Here is a 19,624-nt window from a genome sequence, read left to right on the forward strand (position 1 = left end):
CACACCCCCAGAAGTGGGACACCTTCTGAATTTCCTAAACCCCCTTGTCAGGGTGGGATGGAGAGAAAGCTTTGCTCTGACCCAGTGGGCTGGCAGTTTGGTGGTAAAGACGTTCTAATGTCCAGGATAAGCCAGACCCTCCCGGAGCAGCTCGGGGGATGCGAATCTGCACCCCCCACCTGAGCCTGGGGTCTCATTGGAAGTCTGAGGAATGCGGGGGGTCCCGCCGGGCCCTTTGCGCCTCGAGGAGTCCAAGAGCTCACAGTCGCGTTGGCAAATGGGATTCCGACAGTTGTCTGAAGGAGAGAGGGTAGTTCTGCCAACTCAGATCTATTCCCAGCCTGTGAGTTCTAAGTATGATACGGTATCGAGCTCCCTTAGTTTGTTTCTCTCCGGAAATAGAGCTCAGTGTTCAAAATATAAAAGAGCATAATGTGTGAAGCATCTACTGTAGCGTTTGTTGAGTAGCTTACATAAGAAAATACCAAAGACGAGACATTTAAGAGGAGTACTGTGCACTTTGGGGGAAAAGATGGGTTCATTATCACTCTGGGAATACGTGAGAGCAGCTCTTTGCTTTGGCTTGATGGGATTTTCATGAAACCGTTTTCTGTTTGTTTGAAACACAAGACAGCTTTGCTGCACAGGTCCCTGGGCATCCGTGTGATTGGGTCTTCCTAAAAGCATCTTGACGACATTGTTACCCAACACGGAAACTTGATCTCACGTGCCACATGCAACACCTGCAATCACCCCAGAAGGCAGGAGGCTTCTGTCCGTGACACACAGTTTCTGTGTGGGGTTGAAAGTTCACGCCCCGTGGGTCAGTTCTCTCAGCCTTCTCCCTGTGAGCTTCAGATCTGCTTTTTCTTTATTCTCCTTTCTCTTTGTTTTTGTTAAGAGGTGGAGGAGTTTCAAAAAGGAACCTTTCTTTCGCTTGTACCTTGCACATTTACGCTTTGCTGATTGTGACCTTTTAATCTTAACTAAAGATACAGAAACCCATGCACCACATTAATCTAATGATTGGATGTGGCTGATTCTTGGCAGGTACAGACCTTTGGCTTGGGCTGATGGTGCATCAGGGAACTGACCCCCCGGGGATTTAGGCCACAGAAACACATTGGCAGGGCTGAGGCCTCATTAGCTCTCCTTCTGTCCTCTGGAGTCAGCCCGGGATTCAGCTGCTCACACACTCTGCACGGTTTGCTGGCTTTGTGCTCTGCTTTTCCAGGATTGACGGTCTTATACAATGTTCTTTGTGGCAATGGTTGCTTATGGAGGGAACTGTTTTGCTCATAGAAACCAAAGGTTTGGAATAAGGAGAGCTTGGTTCTTGCCTGATTTCGGACCCTCTGCCATCCTGTACGTTTGCCGGCGGCTGGTTGTTGAATTCCTGGACCCAGGGGGAAAACCCCAAATCTGCGGGAGATAGTATCTGTTTCCAGTCTTTTAGGGAGGCAGTCGTATGTGTCCCATTAAACTTCCCAGAAGGCTTTGCTCCTGATGACTACCCATCGCACATTAGAACGTGGGCAGTGGAGTCCTGAGGACGGCTCCATCATTGGCAGGAGGCCACAAAGCCGGCAGAAATGTGCTTTGCTGAGCCGTGTCATCTGAGGAGTCCAGACCTTTGCAAGCGCAGAAACAAACACATTTTGAAACTCCTAGATGTGGTCGCCCTACACCTAGACATCAAGGGTTTGAGAATTTTGAATGCACGGGGAAAGTGTACTTGTTTCAGAGTTGGCCAGTTAGAAATTTGTAAAGAAAAGATCCAGTTTCTAAGTGCAGGTAATCGTGAAGTTGATAGCTCATGAATGTGTGTTGACCCCGGTGAGGTGGGACACTTTCTGTCCCCTGAGCAGCAGTAAGTGCAAACTTGAAATACTTTCATGACGAGCGAGTCCTAGGGGTTTGTGACAACGGCTGGAGGTGAACGTGGGTCTGGTCATGCTCTTAGCATCAAGTTTGAATTCTTCTAATTAGAAAATAATAAAACACTGTATCTTTTTTAATGAAGTCCATTTCACACTAATTTAGCATAGTTTCCAAACTGGGTCTTAGACTGGGTCCGGCTCTGCTCTGTCTGCATCTGGTCCTAATAACCCTGCATGCTCCAGCCACGTACCTTACGTGCTTTTCTCTGAGTGCGTGATTTTTGTTTCTAGACATTCTGTGTTGACCTGCTAACGTGGTCAGGGGTGGGCTGATGTCTTATAGGTCACGTGTCAGCTGGACATGCACAGTCACTTAAGGATGACCAGGGACGGGAGGGGACTAAAGTGCCACCAACAGGAGGGAGCTCTCCCCACCCCCACCACCTACAGCAGCTGACATTTGAGCTCTTTGCTGATAACAGTTGCCTCCTAGAAGACAGTCAGTAACTGCGCCAGCTGTTCCTGTGCCTGCGACCTGAGGGTGACACCGTGGCTACTGCACAGGCCTTCGGTTCTAGGAATCCAGTTTTGTCCTGCAAATCATCAATGAGGGTAGTTTAAAACAGTATCTGTGTGTGTGTGTGTGCAGGCGGGTGTGCACATGTGCATGTGTGGGTGGATGGGTGTGTGCATATACGGTGTGTGTGCAGTGTGTGCATATGTGCATGTGTGTGCAGGCAAGTGTGTGCATGTCTGTGTAGGTGGGAGTGTCCACATGCGTGCGCATGAATGTGTGCATCTGTGGCGCGTGTGCAGGCAAGTGTGTGCGTATGTGTGCATGGGTGTGTGCAGGGATCGGTGTGTGCATCTGTGTGAGTGTGTGCGTGAGTATGCACATGTGTCCGGGTTTGTGCGTGCACAGGTGTGCGTGTTAACAGCCGAGAAGCCGAGAAGCTGGGTGGGCCTGTTTGTCGTCTTAGGACTCCTGTCCCTCCTGCAGCTGCTGTCTTCCCAAGCAAACCTCCACAAAAGAAGAAAAGCAGATGCTTTCATTCCTTAGACATCTAAAGATCCCTTTTAATTTCAGAAAATGTTTTTCTTCAAGTGAACAACTGAAGCATCCCACGGCACTCAGGCCCTTTCTTCATGTTCTCACCTCCGGTTCTGTCCCGTTTCTACCCCCCAGAGAGAGCCAATTTCAGAAGCAGCCTAGGTCTCTAATCACCTGATTGTGTGTCTGGAGGAAGAAAAGAAGGCGGGCTCTCTCTCACCACCCCCCATTTCTTCTGTTCCTTTTCCCCACAGAACATCGGTTCGAAAGGGGTCCTGGCCATCAGATCTGAGTGCGGGGCTGGAACCAAATATTTGCATAGCATGAGCTTAGTTGTGAAAAATGCAGGAAGTGCTGGTGGAAAGGTCTGTAACACCGAAGAACAGGGGCTTTCCTCAAAGTCAGAGACCTTCTCAAATTTGTTGAATGAAGGAATGAGTGAGTGGACCCATGGTTATTAGGAACGATTGCATATACGTGACTCAGGTCTTTGCTGTTTAACCCTAAGTGCTCGGGAGCATGTGGAGGACAGTGTGTCCAGCACGGGGTCACATGGCTGTCTCCGAAGAAGACATTACTGAGGCAATGTTCTTGGGAAGATGAGAGTTAGGATGGCAGCAGCAGGAGAAGATGGTCAGAGTATTTGATGAGGGAAGAACCCGGCCTGAGTTGGATCAGGCTCGAAAGATCTTCACTGGTGGTTCACGATGCCCACTTTGCAGGATTCTGAGCTTGTGAGGACTTAATGTGGTAGCTTGAGAGTGGCCTGACTTTCACTCCCTTGAAGCCTGCAGCTTTGAACCTGCCCTGACCTAGAATCGGGTCCTTTTCTTAGTCTGTTTCAGGTAAAGTATGCCCTGGTAAAGCCAGTGATCTTTCCAGTCCAACTTATTAACCAGAAAATAAATAAATAAACAAACAAACAAATAAATAAAGAGCTTGCAGGGTACATATGGTCATATATATGGTATATATATGGTCTCAAGGATTAATAAGAGACGGGGACTCAGGGCTTGGTGAGAGATGGTGGACAGAGCAGCCTACTGCAAGCATCTGTTCCACCCCCGGCTGTAAACTCCTTCGTCTGCATTTCTCACTCTCACAGCAGGTGCAGGGACTCTGGGGAGGCTCCCGCCGGCTACCTGTCTACCTGCTGTCTCTGCAGGCGGTGGGGGAGGGGCTGCCTGTGGCTCTAAGAGCACATCCCACGGGCGCAGGTGCTTCCTTCACGAGGAACCCCTTGGGAAGGAGGTGCATGCCAGGTGTCCTCAAACCCCAGCGAGCTCTGTGACGTCTGTCCCTGGGACTTGCCTCCCGTTGTCGTCCAGTGGACATTCGCAGAGTTGCGTGGAGTAGACAGCGGGCCGGAGGCAGACGGAGAAAGGAGAGCGTTCTCTCTCTTTTAAATGAGCTTTTGATCGTAGAGTAGATGTTGATGTATAGGGCAGTTGTGGAGTCGGTGGAGGACAGTCCCAGATGCCTCACGGCTGGTTTCCGCCATTACTCACATGTTACATTAGTGTGGTCCGTTTGTCACAATTAGCCAACCAGACTTGCTTCATGGTCCCCTAGGCTCTGCCCCTCATCCCCTTCTCGGCTCCAGGATCCCAGTCAGGACATCGCATTTGTGTGGTCATTGGGTCTCTTGGGACACCCCACCCCCACCCCACAGACCGTTTTTACTCAACTGTTCAGAAATTGGAAGAACGTCCCTTTGTGGGGGTCGGGGTTGGGGGGGGGTACCTGTTGCATGGTTTTCTCAAGACTGGATTGGAGTGATGAGTGATGGTGGAAACCAGAGAGACAAAGTACCCTGGTCATCCCATCGTGTCCATGATATGCCTGACTCACCACGGCCACAACCTCACTTTCGCTGGCGTGGAGTGTTTCCTGGCCCCCACCCCAAGGCTGCCTCCCCCTGTCTCCCCTGCACCATGCTCCCTGCTTTGGAAGGAAGCTCACAGTTACCGAGTGGGGAGGGACACTCCACCTCCCCGAGCTGTCATATCTACCCGCATTATTTGGAATTCTGTAGGAGAAATTTATTTCAACAGGAGCACCTGGATATTTGTGCTACAGTTTGAGATATAACCCAGTAGAGCCGATGGGGTTCCCCCCACTCACACTGCTGACATTTTCAGATTGGGCAGTATTTTGTTGGTGGGGGGGTCAGTCTGGCCCCTGCAGCCTCCCCCACTCCCACCCGCTAGATGCTGTAGGAAAGAAACCCCAGCTGCGAACCCCAAAATGTGCCCAGATATTGTCACGCATCCCCTGCAGGAGAAGATACCCCTGCAAGTTAAAAAACCACTGAACTAGATTATAGTCATTGGGGAAAAAAACATTTACAGAGTGAACTCCCCTCTCACACAGGGGGACGTCCAGAGTTTAGAATTAAGGGGACATTGTGTGTGGTCAGATCATGAGAATCCTTTAAATTTCCCGCAACCTACATTCTCCCCTCTGCTAGAACCCATGCTCAGTGTGGCAGGAGCCGTTCACTGCCTGGAAGGTGCAGCTTCCCCTCCTGCCTCAAAGCACAGAGCCTCAAGGGCACCGAAAGTCAGCTTCCTCTTCCCAGTTGACGTGGGAAACCAGGAAACATTTCATGTTCTCTTTTCTCGGTGCGGGGAGCTGTTGTGGGGCAGCTCGTGGAGGACGTAGGAAGGACGGTCTCCACAGTCCCCTTTGGGGCCTGTCTCTTGTGGGAGAGGAAACAGAATGGGTCGAACTGGGTGGACATGGCAGTTCCTGTCTTCGTTGTGGTTCTGGAAGGTTCTCTTGGGAACAGGTGGACATCCATAGATGTGGATATGGTTTTGGCAGAAGGTGAGGGTGTGGCCTTGGGAACTGCTGTTCCTCCTTTGACCAGGGCGCTGGTACAACGATTTTAATGAAAGGGATTTCTTGCTGGGTCAGCCTTTTGGGTTTAAATGACATAATCATTACTGTTATTTGAGGGACGGACCCACAGACAGGCTTGTCTTGCGTCTCGCCTTCTCTGGGGTCATATTTGGCTCTGCAGACTTCCGGCCGCTGTCGTCTGCCTTCTGTCTCCTTGGGCTGACCTGCATCTTCACAGGGCTCCCTCATTGTCCTATCATCCTGCATTGTAGGCCACCCGTGGTCTCCTTCTCAACCAGACTGACAGCATCTGTAGGGAAAGGACCTCAGTCTGTATCTGTGTCAGCGCGACACCCGCTGGAATGTTCTGATGTCCCGGACAAGCTTTGGTCCGTAGATGTGGGTGAGCGGGAAGACGCGGCGGGTGATCCGGCTCAGGCTGGGTCATCCTGGGGGCCTGGCCCCGACCTCCCAGCACATCGCTGCGCCCCAGGGCGGGGAGGAGTACCCCACGCCCAGGCCAGGGGGATTCCGAGGTGGGCTTTGGTCCTGAAGGTCGTCTGTTCATGCAGGTCTCCACCGAGACGTCAGTGTCCCCGGTAGGTGTGGTCAGCCCTGCACAGAGCTGTGCGGGGAGCATCTTCATGTCCCCTAGCACGTTCAGACTCTGTTTCTCTGTGTGCTCCTCGGGGCTCCTGCAGGGGTGACGCGCAGGGCTGGGGTGGGGGCTGCGTGAGACTGGAGGATTGCTCATTCCCACGGTAACCACACTTGTAATCTGTGTCAAGCACTGCTTGGGGCGATTTGGATATTTTTTACAGGTTTAATCCTCAAAACAGCTTTTCTGATTGGGCATAATGATTACCTACATTTCTAGAAGGGGCAACTGAATGAGTGGTTCCCTGCTGGCCCGGTGCCTTGCCAGAGTCCCCGGAGCCAGGGACACGTGACTTAACGTCCTGAGGACACGGCCTTGGTGACACACAGCCCTCAGACACACATCCGAAAACCCATCTGCCTGAGTAAAGGCCGGGGGTGGGGCGGGTAGCCGCAGTGTCTCCGAAATCCATTTTTTAAAAGCACTTACGGGAATGAGTTCCCTCAAGTGTTTTTCCCCAGTCAGGAGCTCCTCGCTGAGGGCAGAGCTCGGGGCTGGGAGGTGACCCAGAGCAGCCCTCAGCCTGGCCCCTGACCAAGGGAGGGAGCTGTGACAACTGGGGTGTTTGTAGGGGGCGCGCAGGTGCTGACACAAGCCCCTGAGTCCTCCCAGTCACTGGCTCTGAGGGACAGTAGTGGACTGGGGTGGCCAGGTCCGGTCCCTGTGCACGTGGCCATTACCACACGGAGAGGCACTTTCCAGTCCTTGGGCAGAGTTCACCTGTGGCTGACTGCACGGGGTCTGGGTGGAGAGCATGCAGCGTGGGGTCTGGGGGCCCCAGGCACCTGGCCTTGTCACTCTGTCCCCTGGGAATGTCACTGGAGCTCACAGAGCCCCAGTTTTGTGTATCGTGGGGGTAGAAGTCAAAGGCCACAGTGAACCTTGAACAGAATGTGTATGGTCAGTGAGGCATTCAGTAAATAACCTGTCAGCAGAGAAATGCCTCAGGGATCAGGTGGCATGCAAACCTGACTGAGGTCCGTCTCCAATGAGCACCATCAGGTCACCGTGAAAAGGGCAGGAGTTAGCCCAAGGCTCAGGTGACTTGTAACGAAAAGAAGGGGCGTGTTCAGAGCTGCCCAGGAGCGTTTCCTTGGATAACTTAGGAGAGCGACGGACTCCGTGGGTATTCTGGAATGAGATGCTAGAATGAAGCCAGATGTCAATATCTTTTCTCCCGAATCTGAAGGTATGAAAAACAAAGTGATTTAAACAGACCAGCAAAAATAATATCAGCACCAAAAAAATAAAATAAAATAAAATAAAAATAAAAGAGAAAACCGAAGTTCCAAAAAAAAAAAAAAAAAAAAAAAAAAACAAAAAAAAAAAAGAAAACCGAAGTGCCAAAAAAAAAAAAAAAAATCAGCACCAACCGACAGAGGACTGGTTGGGGGGGGGGGGTCACTAAAGAGTGAGCAGAGGTTTCTAGAAACCTGCTCTGAGCCTCTCCCCACCTCTCCCCACGCTGCAGATGTCCCGCCCCCTCAGGCCTCTGCGAGGGGACTGTAGGGTGATGGGTTCCACAAGGCCGCGCAGTCTCTGAGTCTCTTCGTGTGGGGATGTGGGCTCCTGCCCCCGCATGTGCCCTGGGCCTCAGCTCCCAGCTTTCGCGGTAGAACAGGGCCAATGTGAGGATCTGGGAGTCTGAGGCTGGACCGTAGCAGGCCTTGACCTTCCTCTGTGGGTTTCAGAACACTTGTCCTTGGAGCCCGGAGCCACCGTGGGAAGAGGCCAGCTGGTCTTCTGGGACAGAACCTGCGGCTCCATGGACGGGGAGGGACTGGGTAGGCCCAGGCTTCGTGCCCACCCTGTCGAGGCCCCAGACGGTGAGGGAAGCTGTCTCGGATGCTGCAGGCCAGCTGGCGACCTCAGCCCCTTCCAGAAGCGAGCAGGTGCACCTCACAGCAGAGACCTGCTCACATTCCGGGTGCATGAAGTTGCTGTGTCTAGAAAGGCTGCTGTAGTTTCCTGAGCGGCGGTGGAGAGCTGTGAGAGGGCTGCCTGGGCTGTCAGGAAGTGGTCGTCATGAAGCATTCCCCATAAACATGCCCCGTTTGCCCGAGGACACAGAACAGGTGCAAGAGGGCCACTCGCTCTCAGCTTCTTCTCCACCATCTCCCGCTCTCCTGGAGCCTCCTGGCTCCCCCCGATCACCTGCCTCCCCCCGTGTCCTACCTGAACTCCACCTGGCCCCTGGATGTGTGTGGCCGATGGGACCTGATGGCGGGAATCCCGGGTGTGGGAAGTGAGGTCCCTGTAGTTCACCCTTCTGTCCTGCTCCGTGGTCCCTTTACAGGCCAGAGCACCCACCAGTCAGCCGTGCACCATCTCCATTTCCTACAGAGAGACCTTGCCCTTGGCCCCCGAGAGCGCCAGCTCCGAGCTGTGCCCTCCAGACCCGGGAGAGGGGTTTCCTGCTCGTGCGGAGCTCGGGGCTCCAGCACCATTGTCTGGCTGGTGTTCAAGCATGTTCCACTGCTGTCCAACCAGCACCCTGTCTTCAAATGCTCTGGTCTCATCCCCGATGTGACCCCGTGGGTGCAGCAGTGTGAGGAGATCTTTTCTACGGAGGCAGAATAGCTTTTCTGATCACCTGCACATCGTACCAGAAGCACAGTCGCCGGCGCTTCTCCTCTGTGTCAGTCCCAGCGGGGAGCAGAGGGAGAAGGGTCTCAGGGCAATGCAAAATGAATTTAGCCAAACAGGAAATGTAATAAATAAGATAGAAACTTTGGAAGACCCACAGGCAAGAGAAAGAGAGCACGGCGGGGGGAGATAATGCTTTTCTCTCTACTCTGTGAACTCCTTGTGCATAGGTGAAAATCAATGCTTGTATTTCTTTCCCTTTCTGGTTTTGGGCAGTGCAAGGGTAGGCAGTGATAAAAGACGCCACCCAACGATGCCTGTCCTCTGAAAAGCAAGGATCCAATATGCAGAGATGAACTGGAGGGATCCCCTGATGCCCAAGGTTATTCAAGCAGACGGAAGATGTGCAAAGTCAGGCATGGAATGTTTGGAAAAACTGTGGAAAGGGAAGATAAGGCGTAGCTCCGTCCGTCAGCATCCTGGCTGAGCTCTCCTCCTGTTGAAAACATTTTGAAAGAAGGTAGAGGGGCGCCTGGGTGGCTCAGTGGGCTAAAGCCTCTGCCTTCAGCTCAGGTCATGATCCCAGGGTCGTGGGATCGAGTCCCGCATCGGGCTCTCTGCTCACCAGGGAGCCTGCTTCCTCCCCTGTCTCTCTCTCTGCCTGCCTCTCTGCCTACTTGTGATCTCAGTCTGTCAAATAAATAAATAAATAAATAATCTTATTTAAAAAAATAAAAAGAAAGAAGGTGGAATGCTGGGACTGGGTCAGAGATGTCCAGGTTGGGCACGGGCCAGATTAAAACAAAGATGGCAGCCCCCTCTGTAAATATCTTGCAGGCAGGAAGGAAGAAGGAAGGAAAGCGGGAAGGAAGGAAGGAAGGACAGACATACAAGAGGGGGAGAATTTATTTTGGAACAACACATAAAACAGAAAAAAAGAGACATCTCTGTGAGTGCTTACATGGGTAGGGAAGTTTTTCTTTTAAAAAGAACATGAATTTAATAAGCCAAGAATTCAAATATGAACCAAAAAAAGCACCCAGAGACAGTAAGTAGACTAGAGATCTAATCCATGAATGGGGCACCCAAACAGCACAAAACAGAAGTTACAAGGAATACGATAGACGTGGGTGAAGAGGGGAATTACTGACACATGCGGAGAAGGTGGAGATCATTTTGGTGAAGGCCACGGGAAATGCAAGCATTAAAGAATCAGAGGAAAGATAATGCACACGAGGATGAGTGATGATCTAGTGTGAGGATAGTGACTGTCCCCAGAGTTGGCAGTACCACAGAATGAACAAAGCAAGTCTTTACAAATAGATCTTTTTTTTTTTTTTAAATGAAGTAATAGCTACATCTGTCAATCCACCAGACATTCTATGTTGCAGAACAAAATCTTGTTAAAGAAATCAATACCGGGGCGCCTGGGTGGCTCAGTGGGTTAAAGCCTCTGCCTTCGGCTCAGGTCATGATCTCAGGTCCTGGGACCGAGCCCCGCAGTGGGCTCTCTACTCAGCAGGGAGCCTGCTTCCTCCTCTCTTTCTGCCTGCCTCTCTGCCTGCTTGTGATCTCTCTCTATCAAATTAGGTAAAATCTTAAAAAAAATCAATACTGAAGTGTAACTGAATTATGAAATTTCAATCCTAATGAAATAATGAACTAATCATTTAGGCAGAATGCACATTACTAAGGTCTGAAGAGATGGCTGTATTGTGTTCAGAGACAAAAAGACATGATGGCATGGAAGTGTCCGTTCTCCCCAAATTAATATGTGGATTCAGTGTAGTTCTAATAAGAACAGCATCTGGGCCACCCCTTGGGGAGCTTGGCAGGTTGGGGTTGAAATCTGTGTGAAGACAAAAAGGCCAAGAGTGGCTAAGACTGGAAAGAGAAGAATTTAGAGGGGCCGCTGGAAATCCATGGCTATTCGAACAGGGTGATGGTGGAACCTAAGAGGCAAATACAGTAACGGACACAGAAAGCCCCAGAACCACCGTGCAAATACAAGGCTTCGTGGGACAGAACTGTAGGTATCGATCGGCGTGAAGAGATACACATGTGGGGCCTTATCCACATGAGTAGAAAAGGTATCTGATCTCTGTTTCATGCCATTTGTAGACGTCAATTTCAGATCAATTAGGCATCCCAAGGGGATAAAAGGAAATTGATGTAGAAGAAAGTAGGAAGCTTTATATCTTTATAAACCCCACGGGGAAAAGATTCCTTCAGCAAGATACCAGAACAGTGACCACAGAGGGAGCATCGATACTTTTGATGACATTTTAAAAAGAAGTTTTTTTTAAAACAAAAAAGCCAATCGTGTATCCGAAGAGGGTATTTGTAACACACAGGATCAACAAAGAAATAGGACGGAGAATATATGAAGGACACCTGTAATGCAACAGTTAAAAGCAAATAAACAAATAGGATAATGGGTTAGGGCCCCTCAGAGAAGAGAAAACACAAAGCAGCAGTCCAGTTTAGAAAAAAATACTCCATCTCATCAGAAACCAGAGAAAAACAAATTAAAACCGTAATCAGTTCAATTTTATAACCACCAGGTTTCCAAGAGTCTGCTTGCTCTCCAGAGTTGTGAACGCAGGAAGAAAAGCCTCATTTGTTGCTGCTGGAGGAAAAAAAAAAGGGGGGCAGCCTTGTTAGGAAGTACTTTGGGGTTACCCCATGATAGGGGAGATGTGTGTACACTTCTGAGGTCTACAACCTGGAGACCCTCTTGCACTTGTCTGCCCGAGGGCACAAAGCGATATTCATGGCAGCACTGTTCTTACCCCACAAACCTGGAAACAAGCCAAGTGACCACCACCAGGATAATGCAACCATACATGTTGACGTATTCCTGCAGTGGGGTCCTTACACGTTCATAAAAATGGTCCTGTGACTTCTGAATACACCAATACGGGTAATCGCGGATCTATACTGTGAAATGCAGTGGAGGGTTGCAGAAAAGTATCTTTCTGTGACGATAAACATAGACATCAAATTAACAGCAGACCGTTCGTGAATGATGTGTATGTCTGTTCATTTAGGTGCAGCTGTAAAAGATAACAAGGAGGTGAGTACCAGATTCAGAAAAATGGGTCCCAAGTGGGACGGCGAAGATTTTATTGGGGAGGCACATACAGGAGGCTTCAACGACACAAACAGATCCTAGTTCTTCATTGGCGTGGCAAGTACGTGGGTTTTTACTGTCTACCGAAATGCCCCTGTATGATATGTACTCTTCAAATGTGTGGGTGTATAATTTCTTATTATTTGTTATATTTATGTATATATTATATAATATGTATTTTTATTATTTAAAGATTTTATATATTTATTTGACAGAGTTCACAAGTAGGCGGGGGGGGGGGGGATGCAGGCTCCCTGCTGAGCAGAGAGCCCAATGAGGGGCTCGATCCCAGGACCTCGGGATTAGGACCTGAGCGGAAGGCAGAGGTTTTAACTCACTGAGCCACCCAGGCTCCCCTATAATATATACTATTAATACTATATATGTATAATTGCATATATAATTTCTACTAGTGCTTTATATGTACTTGTGTGGGGGGTAGTGTATGTGAGATACATGAAAGATTTTTAAAACATTTTGTCAGGAAAAAGCAAGTCACTTGTCACGAGGGGAGGAAATTCAGGCTGGCTTTAGACTTCGCAGTAACACAGGGTGCCACTCAACGCCCGATGATGATAGAACCATGTCTACAATCACTAAGTGTTCATTAAAGATTTTGGTTATTTTATATTTGTGTAATTCTGTTTCAGTATCTATAATACTGTAGAGTTATCCTGATATGAAAATTTTGCAAAACATTAGGTGCGAAGAAGTGAAGTGCAAAAGAGGAGATAGGATGGATGGATGGATGGATGATGGATGTTAAATGGATGGATGGATGGATGGGTGGGTGATGGATGGGTGGATGGATGGATGGATGGATGGATGTTAAATGGATGGATGGATGATGGATGATAGGTGGATGGATGGATGGATGATAGATGGTGAGCAGATGGATGGATGGATGGTGGATAGATGATAGTGAGTGGATGGACGGGTGATAGGTGGAAAGGAAGGATGGATGGATAAATGACAGGTGTGGGATGGATGGATGGATGGATAGATAGATAGCAGTAAGTATTCTTTAACTCTTGCATCTCAAGTAGAATCCCACCCTTCCCTGCAATATCTTGCTGTAATCTGTGTTTTTCTTTTTTAAGATCTTATGTTTAAATAATCTCTACACTCAGCATGGGGCTCAAAATTAACACACTGAGATCAGGAGTTGTATGCTCTACCAAATGAGCCAGTCAGGCACTCCTGAAATTTGTGTTGCTATTTAAAAAAAAAAATTTTTTTTAAAGATTTATTTATGTGAAGGGGGGATGGCCAGAGAGTGGGGGAGGGAATCTCAAGCAGACTCTCCACTGAACCTGGAGCCCTACATGAGGCTCAGCCTCACGACCCTGAGATCATGACCTGAGCTGAAATCCAGAGTCAGACACTTAACCAAGTGAGCCACCCAGGTGGCCCCAGTTTGAGTCTTACTAGAATTTACCTCTTCCTGAAATGCAGCTGCTTATATAATTGTGCTTCGACGATTTTGGTGTCTTTCTTCTGCCGCCCCCGTTAACAAGGCATTTTTCTTTCTTGTGCATCCTCAAAACCACGGTGCAGCGATTGCAATAGATCTCTGCTGACGGAGTGCTTTGATTAATTTAAAGCTGAAGACCATGACAGATTCAAAGGCCCTGAGAGATTCTCTGCGTGTTAATAGAGCCCGGGTTCGCTGATGCAGAGCTGGGACCACCCATGGCCACGCATCTTGGACTCTGTGGTTTGATTTTTCCCAGCCTTGATCCTATGCCTGGGTTTCTTAATCTTGGCACAACTGACATTCTGGACTGGATAATTCTTAGGCGTGAGTGTGGTGTTCTGTGATAGTGTCGTACTAGATGGACAGGTGGATGGACAGGGTGTTGTAGCATATGGACAGGATCCCTGGCCTCTACCCTCTAGTAGCCAGCAGTGTGCCACCTTCCTCTTCTGTTGTGACATCGGAAAGATCTCCAGATGTTGTACAATGTCTAACATCCTAAGGAAACCTTTTCTTCTTAACAGGGAATGGGGTATCACCTATATTCTAGATTTGCCTTCTAACTTATACGGTGAGGTTTGTATCCATTTTCTTTGACTCACTATGATTTAGAGTCTTACACCATGGTCTCCCTGTGTGTGTGTTTTTTAAACATTTATTTGTTGGAGAGAGAGAGCGCATGTAAACAGTGTGGGGTTGGGGGCGGGGGAAGAGGGAGAAAGAGAGAGAATCTCAAGCAGACTCCACGCTGAGCACAGAGCCTGATGCAGGGCTCGTTCCCACAACCCTGAGATCATTACCTGAGCCAAAACCAAGAGTCAGATGCTCAACCGACTGAGCCCCGCCCCATGCACCCCTCACTGTGTTTTCTAGGCATTTCTCATTGCTTACTGACGGATAATCTCATTGGGTTTGAAGACAAGTGTGTTACCCACTTTCTCCATTCTGTTGAGAGAAACCAGAAGAAGCGGAGGGTATTTCGAGGGTCAAAAACTCTCATGCTAAGAGCAACCAGAGGATAGCCAAGCACTGTTGGTTCTGGAATCATAAAACACAGCGCCACGCTCTCTGAGGAAAGCCCCCATAATGGGCGCCATTTTGGATAAAAACATAAAATAAATGTAGACTTAGAGCTGAGTCCTCAAGTGTCTTTTAAACCAAGAATCATACAGATGAGAGACTCCATTGGCTGCGACAGGCATGGTTCATGCCTGAGCGCAGTTATTTTGGTCAAACTGGATATACATTATTAGAAGAAAATGAACTTTCTGACATTCTCCATATGAGTAAAAAAATCTAAGTGCATGAAAAGCCTCCTTAATGTTGTTCAAGGTGACGTTTTCCATTCTCTTTGCCAGAAGGGACATCTGCAAGGGGTTGCCTGGATTTCCGAGGGGCTCAGAAAATATGCCCTTTTCAGAGGCTCTTTCAATTCCCAGATACCTCCAAATTTAGCACCTGATGCCCTTTCCTATGGGTTAGAGGAAGACCGGCTTGAATTCTAATTTTCAAACTCTTGGCCTAAGAGGAGCCTCGGGGGTGGCCACATTTCAGACAGGGACGATCGGAGGAACTGGGAGTCGGAATATACATTTTCATGTGCCACATGCGGTCTGGGTGGGAGTCGAGTTGTTTTGGGCTGGTTGGGGAGCCCGAACCGTGCATAGAATTAGGACTATTCGCCGTACAGACCTGACCTGTCATCTTGGAGAAGGGGAGAGATCCATTTTATTTTTTTTTTTTTACACAATAGATTCCCCTCATCATCCACTATCCATTTTGTAGACTGAACTGGCCTATTTCTGTGTAGTATCGAGCCTTTGAATCAGAAACTTAAGGGATTCGAGCAAAGGCTTGATCCTGGTTTTCTCCCAGAGTAGAACATTGCAGCTGGGTTCATTAGACGTGGGAAGTAGTCACATCCTAAAAATGAAGACCCAGAAGCCATCGGTGTGGTATTTTGACGGTCTGCTCCCTACTTCTTGCAAGGGTGCGGGCGTAGTTCCAGTACCAGCATGGCTCCGTTTATGTGGTGTTCTGGAAAAGGCAAAATCCATGGATGGAGAACTGACCGGTGGTTATTAGGGATGAGGGGGGAATGTTTTGACCACAAAAGGAATGTTGTTAACAAAAGCAGTATTAACTTCATTCTTAAAATAGTTTTAGTGCATTGCATTTTTAGAAAAGGGAAACCCCACCCCTCCCCCACCCCAAGCAAAGGTTCCTGCAACACTGAACAGTTTGTGTGACTATTCTAGTATGACCAGCCATCTGCTAAACACAAGGGGGTGTTTGGGTGAGGAAGCTGTTCTTTCTCTTGATTCCGGCAGTGGTTACCTGAACCTAGACAGGGCGGAAAACCTCATCCAGCTCTCCCGCAAAAGTCTTATACGCACATACGTGGACATGTGTAGCAGACGGGATGATTACACAGGTCTGTACAATTGTCAAAGCTCAGCAGACATTTGCAGCAGACGAATGGCATGAATCTAGATTTTTAACCCGATATTTTATTACCTAACGCTGACCTTGCCAGTGAGAACGGGAACAGTCTCACGGGGGTCGAGTCCTTCCATGTCTTCGCAAGCCTCTAGGCTCTGCTTACCTTGGGGGTCCTAAACCACAGACTTGTTCTTTGTGGTCGGAGGAGGTAGCCCCAGCAGCTGTGACAGACCAGCCCCAACGCCCAGAAAGAACCACAGTTTCTCCTACGTTGCCAGATGAGCTATTATTTATTTAAATAGCTAATATTGGTGCCTTTCCCCTTCCGTTATCTGTGGGCCAATCCAAGTGACGCTCACCTTTGTGCCTTTCCTTTTTCAGGCTGTCCCCTCCCCGTGCCCTCCCCTGCCACACCTGTGATGGGTTCTATCCCTTCCAGGTTGTTCTAGCTCTTTCCACATGACCTTGCCTTTCCACTTTAGCTGGCTCCGTTTTCTCATTTTCTTACACTACCTTCGATGGTTAACCAATATTCAAGATTCTTTAACTGACCTGAACAGCTGGTATTATGATTTCTGCCTCTGGCCAGGGTCCTTGCCCTGCTTACTTCTTCCTGTCTAAAGGTGCATGCACCTTAATGTATTGGAATGCGTTTTTCCCCTGGAAACTTGTTTTTGACTTGACGTTGGAAGCCTGTTGGAGGTGACTGTCAGACCAGTGACTGGAGCTCGTGTGCTCCGCGAAGGAAGGTCTGGTGGGGACCTCTGAAGCTGCTTCTCTTCCCCTGCGAGAAATACAGGCCCGGAACATGGAGTGGGGCACACCTGTGGCTTCTCTCCTCTGGCTGCAAATGTTTGCTCCTCTGTTCTCTTGGCAAGGGGTACTGAGCGACAGGTTGTCGCTTTTACGTGTTGCTTTAAGAGTTTCCCCTTTCTGTTTGTCTCCTCTTCTTGCCACATGAAGCTTTCTGTGTCCCTCCCCCTCTTGAGAGCCGGGGGCAGCAGAATCCATTCCAAGGTTTTGAGCAAAAGCTTCCACATTCAGACTCATTCTTTTGCTTTTGAAAGTGCGGGAGACATCCTGTGCAGCCTCATACCAGACAAACCCATGTGCCTTCCAGGGTGCCCCCCCAGCCCCTGCCGGGCACGTGACCCCGCTGTTGGGGTCGGGGCAGCCGTCGCGGGGGACGCGAGCCTAAAGCAGCATTGACTTCTGGTTCTTTATAGAGTTGAACTATCATGGACTGCGTGTAAGAAGAGAGCATGATGGGGGTCTCTCAGGACCTCGGAGGTTCAGCCCCAGTGGTTCTCAAATCCAGAAAAAAGTCAAAAGGTGTTAGTTTTGCAGATTTTTTCCCCCCAAATGGGCAAAAACAGATGAGCCCTTTGACGTTTCTGACTTTTAGGCAATAAATCAAAATGTATTTGAATATCTACTCTATGCCTGTTATTGTGTGCAGAATACATATAAATGTCATATATTATAAAAAGTTATCTAATCTATGTATAATACATATATAATAATCCATACATGTATAATAAATATGTAGAAAACGGTCGCCCAAGCCGACTCTCTCCCGGAGATGCTCATAGCATAGTTAGAAAGTCGAAATACCCTCACAAACCTAGTTACGAGGATTCAGCACATAAGAAGGAGCTCAGTTACTCTGTGTTGAGAGAGATGAGTGTTGTAACACTTTTCCTTTTTGGCTGGATGAGCCCGGAGCCCCCGCTTTCTCCTTGGGGCTCTCCTCGAGGTCCAGCCCGTGCTGCCCTGGCACAGTGCAGGGCTGACGTGAGCAGCTCCCGACGCCAATCGGTGCGAGCCTCCCCCTTCGTTTTATCACCGGGTGGCGCCCGGGCCGGCTCTTCCCAGAGCATCACGGCTGTTGTAGGGCTTGTAGCAAATCTCCCTGCGGGAGATGCTGGCCCAACAGCCCCGCTGCTGGTGCCCCGGTTAGTCGGAAAAAGGGTTCTGTTTGAGACCTGCATGGGGCTGCTTGTCTGTACCGAGGTCGCCAGAGTTCTTGGGAGGTGGGGATTGCTAACGGTACGGCCGTGTGTAGACAGGTGATACGGTGCGGTGGGCCACCTGTGTCCTCCAAATGTCTGGCTCTCCAGCCACAGAGCGGGTGCGGGAACAGTATCTGTCTCTTGTGATGGGAAATGCTCGCAAGTCACGCAGAACGGCGCCCTGCATACAGTCGGCGCTCAGTAAGTGTCAGTGGCTACCGTCCTTTCTATCGTCGTCGTGTTCAGTGATGGAGTGATTTTGTGTCTGTGGTTTCATTCCGAGTGTGGCGGGACTGACCCAAATTGAGAATTCCTTCCTTCAAGGAGCAGGCCTCCTTTTTGAGATTTTTAAAAAATATTCTTCTGATTAAAATTGCAAAACACCAAGAGACAAACAGCAGTTCAGAGGTTCTGGTCTCCCATGAACAGGGCACGCTCTCATTGCCCTAGCCAGCTGGTTCGAGCTGGAGCGACTTGTGTTCCCACAGCCGTGAAGGTGGACTTCCGTAGCTCTCCGGAAGGTCCGGGTTTGCCGGCCGGAGCCCTGGGCAGGGGGGGGCCGGGCCAGCCACCTCTGGCACTGTCGATTTTCTCCGGATCCCCCCGTGGGTCTCTGATGACGTGGAATCACAGCTTCTGTGTAAAGCCTCATGGCAAGCTTCACCCTGGCCTTTTTTTTTTTCTTTAATGGAAACCCCCAAAATCAAGCCATGATCTCTAATCACAAAAAGTAACTCCTTGCAGGAGATGTGGAAACGTTACACTTCTCCTCTCTTCTTTTGAATGTACAGACTACTCTTTGTGCACAAGCCCCCCGGATCGTGGTTTTTCCTAATTGGAGGATAATTGTCAAAGTCTCGGAATGTGACATGATTTTTCTCCTTACAGAGAGAGAGAGAGAGAGAGATAAAAAGCACTGCATGATCACATGAAGAAGGGTTTCCCCTGCCAGGATATCTGCTAATGCGGAGTGAAATATTTGGGGGAGGTTGGATATATCCATTGCCTGGGTATTCAAAGGCTCTCTTCTCCTTTTGTTCCTTATGTGGATGGTCACGACGGATCACACTGTCCTGTGCCATTGGCTCTTTGGGATTTAGTCCAGGTCACTGTGCCAGAAGCTTCTCGTTTCCTAGCCAACATCTCGTTCCTCCTTGTTCCTGGCTAATAAAATTCTGTTTTATTCGGGGGTGGGGTGCAAAGTGTCCAGTTACGATTATTAGTTACGATAGTTACGTCTAGACTGGTCTGTGGCAAACAGGGGCTGTTGGATCCGGTCTGAGCGGTCTTTGGGAATGACTTCTTGGGACCCTATTCCTGTCCTGATTAAGAGTACATGTGGGGGGGGGCCACGTGGGTGGCTCAGTGGGTTAAAGCCTCTGCCTTCGGCTTAGGTCATGGTCTCAGAGTCCTGGGATCGAGCCCCGCATCGGGCTCCCTGCTCAGCGGGGAACCTGCTTCCCCCTCTCTCTCTGCCTGCCTCTCTGCCTACTTGTGATCTCTGTCAAATAAATAAATAAAATTAAAAAAAAAAAAAAAAG

General features: G+C 49.3%; 1 protein-coding gene across 1 annotated transcript in view; it reads left to right on the forward strand.

Annotated features, from left to right (window-relative positions):
• LOC132023740 (transmembrane protein 132D-like) overlaps positions 1-9,013 on the forward strand; it is a 176,745-nt gene extending 167,732 nt beyond the window's left edge. Inside the window, exons 5-6 of the mRNA XM_059409890.1 lie at positions 8,566-8,678; positions 8,730-9,013. Coding sequence (XP_059265873.1) covers positions 8,566-8,678; positions 8,730-9,013 — 397 coding nt within the window. The remainder of the gene's footprint in view (positions 1-8,565; positions 8,679-8,729) is intronic.
• Positions 9,014-19,624: the final 10,611 nt, after the last annotated feature.

The sequence above is a fragment of the Mustela nigripes genome, chromosome 8 (genome assembly GCF_022355385.1).
Source record: "Mustela nigripes isolate SB6536 chromosome 8, MUSNIG.SB6536, whole genome shotgun sequence".
NCBI lineage: Eukaryota > Metazoa > Chordata > Mammalia > Carnivora > Mustelidae > Mustela > Mustela nigripes.